Raw genomic sequence first — 14409 nt, forward strand, 5'->3', positions numbered from 1 at the left:
GAATGTGGAAAGGGGAAGAGTGAGAATTCGGGCTGAGAATTAATCTATCGTTTTACCGTTGCGGTGCGTGGGTTAATCTGTTATTTGAGTAAGACCACAACTGTCGATTATAGTTTGGAGCGCCACACTTAGAGGGCCTAACGGGGTATATTGAAATCCCCCATGATAAGTATATTATCTGCATGAGTCACTAGGCCAGCAACAAACTCTGAGAATTTACTGATAAAGTCTGAATAAGTAGAGCAACAGACCTCACCGTAAGAACCTCAAATTATTTATATTCATTATTTAGGTAAGGGTTAAGGTTAAATATTTAAAAAAGTAACGTTTGACATTAACTTTTCTTTCCAACTTCAGCTTCTCCCTGTCAACGAGTCGATACTATGTGTGATTTTGGCTCAGTTTTTTCCTGATGAAACATTGGCCAGGTTTGAAACTCAAACCCTGTGCCATGCCAGGCATTAGAAGTGTGTACATTTACACCTACAGGGATATGCAAATAAACGTGACCCTAAAATCATGATATTTGAACTGATATGATAAAAAACACTTTGATACTTTTTGCTTTTTTTCCACACACACACACACACACACACACACACACACACACACACACACACACACACACACACACACACACACACACACACACACACACACACACACTCAACCAGTTCATCTGGTTCAAGGTGGGTCCTGGAAGCAACGCCTCCTGCAAGGAGTCTACACCTGACCACGGAGCAGATGAGCTCATACGGCGCCTCACTTATGACAGGCAACATGGCGGCCGGCAAGCACGCGGCGATGCTGACAGAGTTTGAGTTTGAGAGACGCTTCGACCCAAGTGAAGTCTCTCGCTGGATGCAGGACAACTGGTGAGAACTATTCCGCGTTTGAATAATGTTTCGGTCGTAGCTTTGATTGACTGACAGGCTTCATGACAAACTGTCAGAGGCTCCTGGTCACCGGGACAACTGGGCACGGGTCGGTCGGCGATGGTGACAGGGGGACTTGATTACTCTGCTTTTTCTGCTCCGCAAATGATTTGTTGAGACGTGTTTAACAGAAGCACAGAAAAAAAAATACAAGAAAAGATGGAGTATTGCGTTATTGCGTGACGGCTGATTCATCACACAATCTTGGAATGTGTGTGACTCCACATCTAGTCTTTCCAGGTGAGGTCATTCCACGCCACGCCACGCCCACCAGTAGCCAAAGCGGGCCTATCAGAGCGGCGTAAACGCTTCCGAGGCTGCCAAGTATTATATACATCACGCTGGAGGCCGGCGCTGGTGGCCGGCGCTGGTGGAAGCGCCAATGTCCCGCTTTGCTGGGCTCTGTGTGACCGACCTTGTGTTACGGCGCTGATGCAGCAAATTCTGTGCGCATGTGTGGTCCGCTGCAGGGGCATGTCGTTCGCGATCTGCGCCTCGTACCTCGCCCTGGTGTTTGGAGGTCAGCACTACATGAGGCCCCGCCCGAAAATGAACCTGAGGATGCCGATGACCGTCTGGTCGCTCGCCCTAGCCATCTTCAGGTCAGCGTTCACATTTGTCTCAGCGACCTTGGCTGTGTTCTTATTCTGTTCCCGTGTGCAGCATCATAGGCGCCGTGCGTACGGGGTCTTTCATGCTTCACATCATCAACAACGGTGGTATCCGGCGGTCCGTGTGTGACCTAATCTTTTATGATGGACCCGTCACTAAGTTCTGGGCCTACGCCTTCATGGTGAGCAAGGTGCCAGAGCTGGGTGAGTCCCATTTCCTGTTTGCCTGTCCGCCATCAGCCAAGCGTGTGTGTGATGTGTGTGTTGGTGTGTGTGTGTGTTGTCAGGAGACACACTCTTCATCGTGCTGAGGAAGCAGCGCCTCCTCTTCCTGCACTGGTACCACCACATCACGGTGCTGCTCTTCACCTGGTTCTCCTACAAAGACATGGTGGCGGGCTTCGGGTGGTGCATGACCATGAACTACATGGTGCACGCGCTCATGTACAGCTACTTCACCGCGCGCGCCGCCGGACTGCGCGTGCCCCGCACCCTGGCCATGGTCGTCACGTGCGCCCAGCTGGCACAGATGGTGGTGGGCGTGGTGTTGACCGGGGTGGTGTACAGCTGGACGCAACAAGGCGACTGCCCCTCCAACATGGTCAACATCACCTGCGGGGGACTCATGTACTTCACCTACCTGCTCCTCTTCCTCAACTTCTTCTACAACGCGTACCTGCAGCCCAGCAGGAGCGCCAAGGCCAAATAGGAAGGGCCGAGGGCGCGCGCCGGGGAACGTTGGCGCCACTTCCTGCTGAAGATGAGTCATAAACGGTCACTTCCTGTCTTTTACATTCACTTAGGACCTGGGTTACTGAACAATTTTTCTTTTGGGAAGTGGAGTTGGAGTTTGGAGCAGTATTCCGTCCGCCACATCAGCCGGTTCATTTGCGCTCCTGGGACTAGTGTGCTGCTGGGCGCCGTAAATAGGGGTGTGAGAGTCTGGGTTATCTTTCCAAGTCGCCCGCTTGCTATGTCCCCTCCGAAACCAAAAATGATACACGATTCACATAATAACAAATAGACAAGGACCATAATTACAGACTAGATCCTGGGGTGTCCAAACATCTGGACTTGGGGGTCGCATTGGGAAAAAAAATTGGGCCGGGGGACCAAAAGCTGACTGCAAATAAAGTAACAATATATATGTACACACATACATAGGCTATACATATATACTGTATATATATATTAAGGAGGTTTCTCTGGTTTATCCGTTATACTGTGCTCAATACCAGGGAAGAAACCCCCCGCCCTCCCCCACGCAACGAACTGGTCTCATCATGCCGGCACAGAAGCAAGGCACTACTGTGTAACAATGGCCACCCCCCCAAGTAATGTACCCTATATATACGTAGCAACCACAGACACTTCAATAAAATCCCCTGAAGAGCAGGAAAACATGCAAAACAAGCTTGTAGGGAGGAAATGGCCTCTGTGTTTTTTCCTGACCTAACGTGCATATATATATATATATATATATAAATATATATATACAAACATACATATGTATATATACTGTATATATATGTGTACATATACAAACATACATATGTATATATACTGTATATATATGTGTACATATACATATATATGTTTGCACATACATACATATATATATAAATAAATAAATAAATATATATATATATATATATACTGTATATATATGTGTGCATTTACATATATATATATATGTGTGTACATATACATACATATATATCAATATATATATGTATATGTATGTACATACATATATGTGTACACACGTATACATATATATCTGTTTATATATATATATAAATATATATGTATATGTGTGTACATACATATACATGTACGCACATATACATATATATGTGTTTAAATATATATATATATATATATATATTAGGGGTGTCAAAAAATAGATTTTCGAATCAACTGCGATTCTTATTTGTAATGATTTTTAATCGATTAAACACAAATAAAAAATGTATTATAAAAAATATATATTTATATTTTCTCCCAAAATCTGCCCTGTTCAGCCGCTTTGTAAATGTTTGGGTAAGAACTGAATCAAACAAAACCAGTTTTGTCTTAGTAATATATAAATGTATCATAGCTGTTTATCTATTTTATGGAGGAATGTAGTTCATCAGAGAAATGGCATCCAATGTTATTAAAAATATTAAATTTTGACTTCAGAATCGAATCAAATCGTGTGGTGGCCAAAGATTCACAGCCCTAATATATATATATATACATATATATATATATATATATATATATATATATATATATATATATATATATATATATACACACGTTAGGTCAGAAAAAAACACAGAGGCTATTTTATCCCTACAAGACTGTTATGCAGGTTTCCCTGCTCTTCAGGGGATTGTATTGACGTGTCTGTGGTTGTTACATATATATACATATGTACCCTGAAGGGTCTGTGGTTGTTGCACACACACACACACACACACACACACACACACACACACATATATATATATATATATATATATATATATATATATATATACATATATATATATATATATATACATATATATATATATATATATATATATATGTATATATATATATATATATATATATATATATATATATGTAACATATGGATTCTTCATAGACTTGAGATGTCTCATGGGCCATAGTTTGGACACCCCCGGACTAGATGTTGATAGTTAAAAACTTTTAGTCCATCGAGCCATTGAGAAATGCTTAAATTAGACCAAATGCGTACATACCTTGCATAAGCAAGGTGAGATGTGTTGGGGGAGGACTATATTAATAATACCAATATTGCGCAAGAATGCGTATGTTAGCCAGATGTAAACAACAAATGATGGAAGCATAGCGTTGACCAAAGTAGACACTTTATGATCCACAACAGTAAAGACCCTCCCCCCAATGTCACTTTGCTACTGAAATAGAAAACTGATTGATTACTGATTAGCATAATGGCTCAGAAGCAAGCAAGCTAGCGATCAACTTAAAAGAAAAGTGCATCTTTTTGGAGTTTTGCCCATCATCCTTAATCCGTATTTGTAAGTTCTAAATAGTGAAAAACAGCTAGCGTGAGGCAGCTAAGGATTCTACTATTTTTTTTCTACTAATACATCTTTTTTTAAGAAGGCACCCAACAACTCTTCAATTACATTACATGACCTGCAAATCAACCAAGCTACATTGTTACAGTAGGAGCTCACCGAGGAACTACTTTTTAAAAAAAAAACTTTTCCTGGGTAGCAACTAAAAAAATCGGGTCAGACTGAAGCGCTGGATATTTTTTTTTTTTTACCAGAGGAAATCATCATCTAAACATGGAGACCAAGTCCTGTGCTGAAAGATACAAACACCCCATCAGTCTATGTGACTGTTTTGTTATGTCTGTATTTTGTCAATTAAACGTTTAGCACCTAGCACTAGCGCTACATGATGGTTTTGCGCCCGGCTTCTATTCGCTCTGTGATATCAATTGGTAATTATTCTCATGAATTTGGAAGGGTTTCCTGCACTCTCAGCTGCCTCGTGCTATCAGTTTTTCACTATTTAGAATGTACAGAAAGGGGAAAAAAGTGTTCTTGTTTCACAAAAAGGATTCTAATTCTGAAAATAGAATATAAAAAGTGAAGTTTCCCTTTTCTGAGCAATTAGCCTCAATGTGTTGATCAGAAATCCGTCAGTTGGGTAACAAATGTTTGCGAGCCTGTCCGGTCTGGCGAAAAATGTCGAAATTTTAGGGTTTGTTTAAAAAAACAAAATTATCTAAAAAAGCTAGAATGAAACATTAGCATGATAATACTAGTATGGCAACATAGGACAAGTTAGCATACTTTTGAGATAGCGGACAGTATTAGAATGCACTATTTTGAGGTGTAAACATACAAAATTAGCTAAAAAGCCAGCATAAAATGTTAGCATGCTAATATAGGAGACGTTAGCATACTTCCAAGATGGCGCTGTCACGCCAAATTTCTTCCCCCCTACAAAAACCTTCCCCCCAGAAGAAATTTGGCGTGACAGCCCCTCTAATGCCTGAAGGACCCCAATGAGGGCGTGACAATACCAAGTTATATGACTCTTAAGGGTTACAGCTACAAAATTAGCAAAGCAAAAATAGCTTGAAAGGTTAGCATGCTGGAATGCTAATATTTTTTCCTCACCGTTATTTTTCACCAATGACAATCAGCCAATTATCATGCTTTTAAAACAGGCAGCTGTGTGGGCTGCTTTAAGCAAGTTATATGACTCTTAAGGGTTACAGCTGCAAAATTAGCAAAGCAAAAATAGCTTGAAAGGTTGGCATGCTGAAATGCCAATATTTTTTCCTCACCATTATTTTTCACCAATGACAATCAGCCAATTATAATGCTTTTAAAACAGGCAGCTGTGTGGGCTGCTTTAAGGTCCTTCCACCCTCATTGGGGTCTTTCAGGCATTAGAGGGGCTGTCACGCTAAAATTTCTTCCGGGCGGAAGGTTTTTGTAGGGGGGAAGAAATTCGGCGTGACAGCGCCAAGCATCAAAATCCATGATTTTTAAGTTTAAACAAACACAATTTGCCAAAAAGCTAGCATAAAACATTGGCATGATAACACTAGTATGATGACACAGGACAAATTAGCATACTTTTAAGATGGCGCCAAGTATTAAAATACTTAATTTTGAGGTGTAAACATACAAAATGAGCTAAAAAGCTAGCATAAAATGTTAGCATGCTAATATAGGAAACGTTAGCATACTTCCAAGATGGCGCCAAGCATCAAAATCCATGATTTTTAAGTTTAAACAAACGCAATTTGCTAAAAAGCAAGCATAAAACATTGTCATGATAACACTAGTATGATGACATAGGACAAGTTAGCATACTTTGAAGATGGTGGCAAGTATTAAAATACATTATTTTGAGGAGTAAACATAAAAAAATTGCTAAAAAGCAAGCATAAAATGTAACCATGCTAATATAGGGGACGTTAGCATACTTCCAAGATGGAGCCAAGCATCAAAATCCATGATTTTTAGGTTTAAAGAAACATTAGCATGATAACACTAGAGTGATGACATAGGACAAGTTAGCATACCGTTAAGATGGCGCCAAATATTAAAATGCACTATTTTTTTAGGTGTAAACTTACTAAATTAATTAAAAAGCTAGCTTAAAATGTTGACATTAACATACTTCCAAGATGGCGCCAAGTATCACAATCCATAATGTTTACGTTCAAACAAACACAATTAGATAAAATGCTAATATGAAGCACTGACATAGGACAAGTTAGCATACTTTTAAGATGGCTCCAAATCTTGAAATACACTATTTTCACGTGTAAACATACAAGTTAGCTAAAACGCTAGCTTAAAATGATAGCATGCCAATATAAGAGACATTAGCATACGTTCAGGATGGCACCAAGTATAGGTGTAAACAAACAGAATTAGCTAAAAAGTTAGCATGATAACGCTACAATTATGACACAGGACAAGTTAGTATACTTTTAAGATGGCGCCAATTATTTATAACACACCATTTTGCAGGCCTACTGAAACCCACCACTACCGACCACGCAGTCTGATGGTTTATATATCAATGATGAAATATTAATATTGCAACACAATACGGCCTTTTTAGTTTACTAAATTGCAATTTTAAATTTCCCGCAAAGTGTCCTGTTGAAAACGTCGCGGTATGATGACGCGTATGATGACGCGTGTGTTTGACGTCTCGGGTTGTAGCGGACATTTTTTTCCAGCCCGATCCAAGCTATAAGTAGTCTGCTTTAATCGCATAATTACACAGTATTCTGGACATCTGTGTTGCTGAATCTTTTGCAATTTGTTCAATTAATAATGGAGACGTCAAAGATGGAGGTGGGAAGCGGTGTATTGCGGCTGCCTTTAGCCACACAAACACAGCCGGTGTTTCCTTGTTTAAAATTCCCGAAGGTGAAGCTTTATTATGGAACAGAGCGGTCAAGCGAACATGGTTCCCGACCACATGTCAACCGGTAGGTTTTGGTGAGGAAATTGTGCTAATAAGGCGGCTCTTACCGTAGTTATGAGCGGATCTTGCGTCCTCCTGCAGCTGCGCGCTATTACCTCCTCCCACCGGTGACACTGGCGGTCACTACACCCGTGGCCACACCCCTCCGGCTTTCAGGTACCGTATAATCTCACTAAAACACTAGTAACACAATAAGCAGATAAGGGATTTTCCAGAATTATTCTAGTAAATGTGTCTAATAACATCTGAATTGCTCTCACTGCCCTCACCTTTTTTTTTCTTTTCTAGTCCTTCACTCTCACTATCCTCATCCAGGAATCTTTCATCCTCGCTCAAAATAATGGGGAAATTGTCGCTTTTGTCGTTCCGAATCGCTCTAGCTGCTGGTGGCTATGATTATAAACAATGTGAGGATGTGAGGAGCTCCACAACCAGTGACGTCACGCACACATCGTCTGCTACTTCCGGTACAGGCAAGGCTTTTTTATTAGCGACCCAAAGTTGCAAACTTTATCGTCGAAGTTCTCTACTAAATCCTTTCAGCAAAAATATGGCAATATCGCGAAATGATCAAGTATGACACAGAATGGACCTGCTGTCCCCGTTTGAATAAGAAAATCTCATTTCAGTAGGCCTTTCAAGTGTAAACATACAAAATGAACTAAAAAGCGAGCGTTGAGAGACGTTCGCATACTTCCAAGATTAACGTCCAGTATCAAAATCCATGTTTACTACTTGCATAGCAACAGGCCCATAATTACACTGAAAGGGAACATTTTTTCCCCGTTGTAGCGCCCTCCTAAGGCCGTGTGTGCTCTTGGCATTCGCCAATTCCGCCTATTGGTGTTCTTTTTTTTTTACCGTACACTACATCCAATCTCGGATCAACCTTTGCAGTAAAAGTGTCTGCTTTCAAGATGGCGTTGGAGGGGACGGCGTAGTGACCATGCAGGACCAAAAAAACAGACTTAAAGGCCTACTGAAATGAGATGTTCTTATTTATACGGGGATAGCAGGTCCATTCTATGTGTCATACTTGATCATTTTGTGATATTGCCATATTTTTGCTGAAAGCATTTAGTAGAGAACATCGACGATAAAGTTCGTAGCTTTTGGTCGCTAATAAAAAAGCCTTGCCTTTACCGGAAGTAGGAGACGATGTGCGCGTGATGTCACAGGTTGTAGGGCTCCTCAAAATCTGAACATTGTTTATAATCATAGCCTGCAGCAGCAAGAGCTATTCGGACCGAGAAAGCGACAATTTCCCCATTAATTTGAGCGAGGATGAAAGATTCGTGGATGAGGAAAGTTAGAGTGAAGCACACAAAAAAAAAGAAAAGGCGACGGCTCCAGGCGGTGGCAGTGGGACCGTTTTAGATTTAATTAGACACATTTACTAGGATAATTCTGGAAGATCTCTTATCTGCTTATTATTTTAATAGTGTTTTAGTGAGATTGTAAAGTCATACCTGATAGTCGGAGGGCTGCGGTGAACGCCAGTGTCTCTCAGAGAAGCCAATGGAGGAGCCAAGATCACAGCTGCCTTTTTGAGCTGCAGGAAGGATGAGGTCGCATAATCCACTGAAGTCTCCGGTAAGAGCCGACTTAATATCACAATTTTCCCATCCAAAAACTTGCTGGTTGACGAAGATGAACATGTTCGCTTGACCGCTCTGTGTTAAAGCTTCACAACAAAGAAACACCGGCTGTGTTTCGGTGCTAAAGGCAGCTGCAATCCACCGCTTTCCACCAACAGCATTATTCTTGATAGTCTCCATTATTAATTGAACAAGTTGCAAAAGATTCATCAACACAGATGTCCAAATTACTGTGTAATTATGCGATGAAAAGAGACGACTTTTAGCCGTGTGTGGTGCTGGGCTGATATGTCCACTACAACCCGAGACGTCACGCGCACGCGTCATCATTCCGCAACGTCTTCAACAAGAAACTCAGAGGGAAATTTAAAATTGTAATTTAGTAAACTAAAAAGGCCGTATTGGCATGTGTTGCAATGTTAATATTTTATCATTGATATATAAACTATCAGACTGCGTGGTCGGTAGTAGTGGGTTTCAGTAGGCCTTTAAAAGGTCTGTTTGCAACATTTACACAGAACCCTAAAGGCCGCCGACGTTCCAATGTATCTTACACAGCATATCCCGCACGTGATGACGTAACTACGTGCGTACGTGACACGCGCATTAGTTTCGGGTGTTGTTGGCTAATAGCTTCGGGTGTTGTTGGCTGATAGCGATTCGGCTAGTTAGCATTAGCTCTATCTTGACAACAACGTGACTGCATATTGCTTCTCTTGGACTGCTCTTGCGTTGGCGAGACCGGGTGAGTGACGGCTGTGAACGCCCACCGTTTAATTATTTACATAAACTTGGTAAATGTGAAGAATATTTTGTGTGTAGCCAATGGTGTTTTTGCTTGGAAAAAAATTTTAACTGTAAGGAGGTTGCAGACAGCCCCTTTGAGTGCCCATGACTGACACACAATGTGTTGGAGGCACGCTTGGCCTCGTCCCTCACTGAATATTACTTTCCCTCCAATGACTTTTTCTCATCATTCATGCCTTTTCTCGGAAAAAGCACTGATGTTTATCTGACATGTTGCCGTGGTAACATGATGCTGCCTTGTGTTTTTGTGGTCGTTGTTGTTTTTTGGAGAGAAAAATGAAGGCCGGTTTGAATACGAAACCCAAAACCAGTGAAGCTGTCTTTGATCTTACCAATCAAAAGGCTTGTAAAACGCCACAGTATATGATGGGAAGCGACATGAAGGCGTCGGTTTCTTTGATGTATTGTAATCCGCAGGAAGATTTTGTCTTGACCCGGAATCTACAAAGCGGAGAGAAAGCGGGACCTGACGCAAGCTCCAGGCGTCTTTCCTTTGAACTGTTTTGTGACTGAGGGCAACGGCTGTTTACGACCCCCCTTTCCTTTAGAAGCAGCTGTTGCCATGTAATCAGGAAAAGTCCAAATAAAAACAGGAGGCGTGCAACCTTTTTGTCAGAGCGTGGGACGACACTGTACAAGGGTACAGGTCTACGCGTTTCTCCTCATTGAGCCAAATTGAATCCTGTCTCTCTTTAATTCCTTGCTTCTTGTCTGTTTAATAGATGTCATCAGTGTTTAAACCTGACAGGCACTTTGTGTAAATGATAAATACAAACAGAAGACAAGGATTTGCAAATCCTTTTCAACCTATGTTCAATTGAATAGACTGCAAGGACAAGATATTTAACGTTCGAACTGGAAAATGTGTTATTTTTTGCAAATATTAGCTCATTTGGAATTTGATGCCTGCAACACGTTTCAAAAAAGCTGGCACATGCGGCAAAAAAGACTGAGAAAAGTTGAGGAATGCTCATCAAGCACTTATTTGGAACATCCCACAGGTGAACAGACTAATTGGGAACAGATGGCTGCCATGATTGGGTATAAAAACAATAGAAGATTAAAATAAAATAAAATAAAAATTGGTCTTAGCCTGGGCCCTGGAGAGGGGGTGCAGACTGAGGCCAAGGGAAAAAACAACAACTCATAGCCATAGTACACATCCCTCTTACATGTTTGTAAGAGGGAAACATCAAACATCAAAGAACACAAAGGACATTAAAGACATTAAAGCAGCAGATACAACCAGACACTTCTACATACAGCTATGAATAAAAAGTTAAAGAAACATATCCACTGCGGTGGCCTCTGCTGTGTTCCACGCCATCGTCCGCTGGGGTGGAGGGATTATGGCCAGAGACAGGAGCAGACCCAAAAAGCAACCAAGACAGCCGACTCCTCTCTCGGCCAGTGTCCAGTCCACATGGATGAGCGAGGATACGTCCAAGGTGACTGAGGTGTCCGACACCTGCTCACCCAGCCAAGACACCACGAAGCCTCTCCGTCCCAGCGCTCAGTGCCAGCTCTGCAGTCCTGTCCCCTCATCCGCATCTCCTCCAGTCCCTCCAAACCGACTCCGGTGTGGCAGACACCCAGCAGCTGGTTTCCATGGCCAAAATGCTCCCGGGAGGATGATCCAGAAGTCCCCAAAAAAAGCACCACAGAGGTCACGAAAGTGCCACCTCTTGTCACACAGTCCCAAAGAGTCCCGGACCAAAAAGAAAAAAATATATAATAACACATGAAAACAAGAGGGAAACACAAAAGGATGACACAATAGCCCAGAGCTCCTGCCTACAGCAGCCACTACAGCAGCGCCATCTTGGAAAAATAAAAAAAAAATAAAAAAAATTAAAATAAAATAAAAAAAAAGGCCATGTAACACGGGATGCTTACTGCAAGAGTGAACTATGTTCCGGCACTGGATCTTCGGATCCGCTGGTCTTCATGCTGTCTGTCATCATCAGGGCCAGGTACGCTGATTTTCTGTCTGATAAGATAATTATTCTCACTAAGCAGATTGTATGTTAGTGTTTTACTTGTTTTAAGGGTTTTGGTCCTAAATGATTTCATTAAGATTTTACAGCTTGTTGCTGAGATTTGATTACTTATATTGAGTAAAACATGCTTGAAACCGTGCAGAGCGAGCAGGGGCGTGTCCCGGCGCGCTTCGAGCAGAGGTGCCAGCAGACGGGATTGTGCATGGGCCGTGACAGATACACACGTTTAGATCCCTCTACATTGTCACCTATTTTATTTAAATGTCAAACAGCAATAATTAGACATAAAAATATGGTAACATTTTCGTTCAAGCTTCAAGTATTGTTACTCTAAATGAATCAATTAGTAATTTATTGCATTTCATGCATTATAAATACCATGGCGTCTTTACATGTTTAAAATAAACGCATACAATGTTTACATTACACAATATGGTATATTTAGAGGTAAAATATAAATATACACTGCAAAAACTAAAATCTAAGTAAGATGAAATATCTCAAAAAAGGGTGATTTTTGCTTATTTTCTGTCTGATAAGATAATTATTCTCACTAAGCAGATTGCATGTTAGTTTTTTACTTGTTTTAAGGGTTTTGGTCCTAAATGATTTCAGTAAGATTTTACAGCTTGTTGCTGAGATATGATGACCTATATTGAGTAAAACATGCTTGAAACTATTTTTGTCCAAATGTCCAAAACACGGGCAGCACGGTGGAACAGGGGTTAGTGCGTCTGCCTCACAATACGAATAGTCCTGGGTTCAATCCTGGGCTCGGGATCTTTCTGTGTGGAGTTTGCCCCCGGGTACTCCGGCTCTCCTCCCACCTCCAAAGACATGCACCTGGGGATAGGTTGATTGGCAACACTAAATGGTCCCTAGTGTGTGAATGTGAGTATGAATGTTGTCTGTCTATCTGTGTTGGCCCTGTGATGAGGTGGCGACTTGTCCAGGGTGTACCCTGCTTTCCGCCCGATTGTAGCTAAGATAGGCTCCAGCGCCCGCCGCAACCCCAAAGGGAATAAGCGGTAGAAAATGAATGGATGGATGTCCAAAACACATCCAGCAACGGTGCACAGGAAGGCGGGGAAGAGGGGAAAAGGCGGCCAAAATGGTCAAAAGTCCCAATTTTGTCCAAAATACCTCCAAGGGTTCCAGTCCCACGAGTCTCGCCGCCAGCCGCACAAGTCCCGGGATGCAAAAAATTTCTAAAACGCACCCAGCAAAGTCCCACTGGATGTGGGGGAAAAAAGTCAGAAGAGTCACAAATGCCACAAGTCTTAAGACTCAAACCCGGATGTGATTTTTGAACATTTAACTGACTTTTCTCACTTTTCTCCCCGCCTTCCCGTCCGTGGGACTTTACTGGGCGCGTTTTGGACATTTTGGGCGTCCCAGCCGTCGGCGGGACTTGTGTTACTCGAACCTGGGTAAGTATTTTGAAAATTTTAGGGACTTTTGCCGACTTTTCTAACTTTTATCACCCCTTCCCGTGGGACTCAGCTGGGTGTGTTATGGACATTTTGGGCATCCCGGGACTTGCACAGCCGAGTGTGAAGCGACCGGAATAAGAATCAGCACCTCCAAGTCCGAGTCCATGGTTCTCGCCCGGAAAAGGGTGGAATGTCATCTCCAGGTTGGGGAGGAGACCCTGCCCCAAGTGGAGGAGTTCAAGTACCTAGGAGTCTTGTTCACGAGTGAGGGAAGAGTGGATTGTGAGATCGACAGGCGGATCGGTGCGGCGTTTTCAGTAATGCGGACGTTGTACCGGTCCGTTGTGGTGAAGAAGGAGCTGAGCCAGAAGGCAAAGCTCTCAATTTACCTGTCGATCTACGTTCCCATCCTGACCTATGGTCATGAGCTCTGGGTCATGACCGAAAGGATAAAATCACGGGTACAAGCGGCCGAAATGAGTTTCCTCCGCGGTGTGGCGGGGCTCTCCCTTAGAGATAGGGTCAGAAGCTCTGCCATCCGGGAGGAACTCAAAGTAAAGCCGCTGCTCCTTCACATCGAGAGGAGCCAGATGAGGTGGTTCGGGCATCTGGTCAGGATGCCACCCGAACGCCTCCCTAGGGAGGTGTTTAGGGCACGTCCAACCGGTAGGAGGCCACGGGGAAGACCCAGGACACCTTGGGAAGACTATGTCTCCCGGCTGGCCTGGGAATGCCTCGGAATCCCCCGGGAAGAACTAGACGAAGTGGCTGGGGAGAGGGAAGTCTGGGTTTCCCTGCTTAGGCTGTTGCCCCCGCGACCCGACCTCGGATAAGCGGAAGAAGATGGATGGATGGATGGGTGTTTTACTTGTTTTAAGTGTTTTGGTCCTAAATGATCTCAGTAAGATATTACAGCCTGTTGCTGAGGTTATATAACCTATAATCACTAAAACATGCTTGAAACTAGAATATCAAGTGATGCTGTAAGGTTGAGTTGTTGACGAACCCCAAGA

The 14409-nt window shown here is 42.5% G+C and overlaps 1 protein-coding gene across 1 annotated transcript; it reads left to right on the plus strand.

Annotated features, from left to right (window-relative positions):
* Positions 1–715: 715 nt before the first annotated feature.
* Positions 716–2975, plus strand: LOC133559573 (elongation of very long chain fatty acids protein 6-like). The gene is made up of 4 exons (XM_061911447.1): positions 716–875; positions 1406–1537; positions 1599–1750; positions 1834–2975. The coding sequence occupies exons 1-4, from the start codon at positions 745–747 to the stop codon at positions 2253–2255; spliced, it is 837 nt and encodes a 278-aa protein (XP_061767431.1). The 5' UTR covers positions 716–744; the 3' UTR covers positions 2256–2975.
* The last annotated feature ends 11434 nt before the right edge of the window (positions 2976–14409 follow it).

The sequence above is a fragment of the Nerophis ophidion genome, linkage group LG09 (genome assembly GCF_033978795.1).
Source record: "Nerophis ophidion isolate RoL-2023_Sa linkage group LG09, RoL_Noph_v1.0, whole genome shotgun sequence".
In the NCBI taxonomy this organism is placed as follows: domain Eukaryota; kingdom Metazoa; phylum Chordata; class Actinopteri; order Syngnathiformes; family Syngnathidae; genus Nerophis; species Nerophis ophidion.

What these genes read in the sequence shown, in the direction of transcription:
- LOC133559573 (XM_061911447.1), top strand. Translation starts at nt 745, where the DNA reads ATGAGCTCATACGGCGCCTCACTTATGACAGGCAACATGGCGGCCGGC. An exon ending in CGCTGGATGCAGGACAACTG is followed by an intron (nt 876 to 1,405) that starts GTGAGAACTATT and finishes GGTCCGCTGCAG; the next exon opens with GGGCATGTCGTTCGCGATCT. An exon ending in CTCGCCCTAGCCATCTTCAG is followed by an intron (nt 1,538 to 1,598) that starts GTCAGCGTTCAC and finishes TCCCGTGTGCAG; the next exon opens with CATCATAGGCGCCGTGCGTA.